At 34.5% G+C, this 2,957-nt stretch overlaps 1 protein-coding gene across 1 annotated transcript; it reads right to left on the bottom strand.

The window, feature by feature from the left end:
* Positions 1 to 1,060: 1,060 nt before the first annotated feature.
* Positions 1,061 to 2,056, bottom strand: LOC107474349 (probable L-type lectin-domain containing receptor kinase VII.2; the record flags this gene model as incomplete). The annotated part of the gene is made up of 1 exon (XM_021136395.2): positions 1,061 to 2,056. A coding segment is annotated over one exon (996 nt), but the record flags the coding sequence as incomplete, so codon positions are not given.
* Between the last annotated feature and the right edge of the window lie 901 nt (positions 2,057 to 2,957).

Genomic DNA, 2,957 nt, shown 5'->3' with positions numbered 1-2,957 from the left:
GTGGCGACGACGGCGACGACGGCGACGACGGCAACGGAACGGGGGAGGAGATACAGAAAAATAGGGTTCATTGTTTGGGAGCATGATTTGGGGAAGAAGCCAAGATTGGATTTTTAATATTTTATTAAATTATAAAATTATATATCTACTTTGGGCTATAATTTAATTACCAATAGTTTAACCATAATTAACATAGCAACCAATTAAAGAATGACATGTCACAAAAAATAATATACATGTTATTATAAGAAGTATAGAATAGAAATTCTACCTTATAATAAAAATAATACAAGCGACGTGGCCTTTTTTAATTCATTTTTTTAATAGCTTAAGCCAAAGAAAAGAAAATAAGTAATAATAATAATATAGTAATAATAATAATGATAACAATAATAATGATAATAGTATAATAATAGTAATAATAATAATATTAATAATAACAATAAAAATAAATTAATTTTTGTCTATTATAATATTTTTTGATAAATAATTTAAACTTAATAGAATAAGTCATAATTAAATTAAACTTTAATAATTATAAAATTTTATTTGATTAATTTTGTTAAAAATAATTTTCTTAAAAACAAAATTTTAATATAATATAATAACTCATAAATAATTAATTATTTAATTTTTAAAAATTTGAAGTGTTACAAATCCTACTTATTGGACAATTATACCCTTCCGTCCGTTTTGGGCCAAAAACGAGAACGGAGCCAGCTGACATGGAGGGGCAGTGAATGACCTGGCCGTTACACTTGATGAGGTGGATTGGTATGAATTCTTAATAGACAAATTCGTCCCTTAAGGCCAAAACGACGCCGCAGTAAGCCCTATTTTATGAAAATGCAAGGTGGAAGCCATGGCCGCTGCTCGAGGCTCTCCCGGTTCTTAGTAGTTCCGGTGCCATGTAGCCAACCGTTCTGATCACTCGAGAGGTGTTAGGTATCTGCTCATGATGATGCATCCGGGCGAGTCTAAAATCCCCCAACCTTGCATTCATATCCTTCTCAAGTAATACATTGCTTGCTTTTATGTCCCTATGCAACACCTTAACTTCCTAACTCTCATGCAAATACAATACCCCCATAGCCACATCCTTCAGCATACCTCCAAACTCAATTATATTCTGTTCTGAAAATGCTTTAGTTGCAGCATAAATGTCTTCATAACTAATACGGTGTGGCCAATACTCTAATTCCCAATCTTCAATATCTCCCTCTTCCTCCATTCTTTTGCTTCTTTTTCTTTTGAGCAAAACAACAAACACCATGGCTGCACTACCAATAACAAAGATAAAAATTCCAAAACTGATCCCTAAAACAAAACCAAATGAAGGCAAATTCGTAGTCACCAAACCATCGCCGATCGAAAAATTTGAGTTGCTAAAGCTCCATGCCAAAATCTTGTGACTCTCAATAAGTTGCTCTGTTGCCCCACAAAATCCCACAAACATTTCATCCAAAAAGACATCAGAAAGATTCACAAGTTCACTAATCAAAGGCCTATTAGGCCTTCTTTTCCCTGCAATAGCCATTGCTACATTAACTCTAGAATCTGAATACTCAATCCACACTTGATAGTTCTCACCATTGTTAAGCTTCAATTCCTTAAACTTTTCATCATGTTTTCCACTGACCCAAATATCATCCTGTGAGGTCAAAGAAGTAAGAGAATTCACATCCAAACCCACATGGTTATCATTGATGTCATTGAATTCTTGGTTCTTGAACACATCAAACTCAATCCCAAAAACATAGTTTTTGGGGTTACCATTGTTGGTCAAGTTGAAGAGGCCAAGGTGCTGAGCTGAGCTAACCCCGTTTGCTCCTTCAAAAGGTGAGAACAAGAACACAAAACCATGGCCAGGGAGAAGGTGTTTGAATGGTGCAATGGAGAAGATGAAGGAGGTTGAGAACGGTAAAGGGTTGGAAGAAAAGGAAGATTTTGTTGGGATCTTGGAAGGGTAGAAAGCACGGCCAATAGAAAAAGAGGTATGGTTGGTAAGGGTGAGAATTGAAGAGTGAGAGTGATCATCAATAGTGGCGTTTGCATAGAGTTAAGGGACTAATTTGAGTTAAGGGACTAATTTGTCCACTAAAAAATCGTCCCAATCCACCTCATCAAGTGTAACGGCCAGGTCATTTACTGCCCTTTCATGTCAGCTGGTTCCGTTGTCGTTTTTGGCCCAAAACGGACGGAAGGGTATAATTGTCCGCCGTTTTAAAACGTAGGGGATCGAAATGTATTTTCCAATCTTGAGGGACGAAAATGTCCCCGTTTTAAAAGGTCAGGGACCTATTTGTCTTTTACTCTAAAAAAATTGCCTTAATAATAAGTAATTTACATATTTATTTTTGTTTTACTAAGGTCTATAAATAGTATTTTCCTGTGGTACATGAATCTAAATTTGAAAGTCAGCTCATAATTTTATATTTAGTATTTTTTTACTACTTCATAGAATAAGAATGTATTCTTCATTTTTTATTGAAGTTGATTCTTTTAAGGTATAATTTATAATTTTTTATAATATTTTTTATATACTCATTCTATTATATTATTCTTTTAATAATTTATTAATTGTTGTTACTCTAAGTTATTCATATCGTCTAATATTCCAGTTCGATTGTCTTTTACCACAATCGTTTACAATGCCTCACATCCATAAAATATCTCATCGAGTTGTCTTCACTGATTCAGGTTCCAACTACATGGATATAAGCGTTCAAAGAAGGGGCAATAATCTCTACTTTACCGAAGGATGGTTGGATCTACTCACCTATTATGACCAACCTAATGGAATGTGGTTAAAGTTAGCTTTCTTGGGAGGAGCTCAATTTTTGATTGAGAAATTGCATCCACGGAATTTTATAGGGCAAGTTCAAGTTCCATCCCCTCTATGCTTTTTTACGTCTGCCCAAAAATCTTCAAAGTGGAGCACATAATGAGATTGAATT

Source organism: Arachis duranensis, chromosome 2 (assembly GCF_000817695.3).
Source record: "Arachis duranensis cultivar V14167 chromosome 2, aradu.V14167.gnm2.J7QH, whole genome shotgun sequence".
Classification (NCBI taxonomy): Eukaryota; Viridiplantae; Streptophyta; class Magnoliopsida; order Fabales; family Fabaceae; genus Arachis; species Arachis duranensis.
The sequence above is the reverse complement of the archived record's forward strand: the minus strand, read 5'-3'. Positions and strand labels throughout refer to the sequence as shown.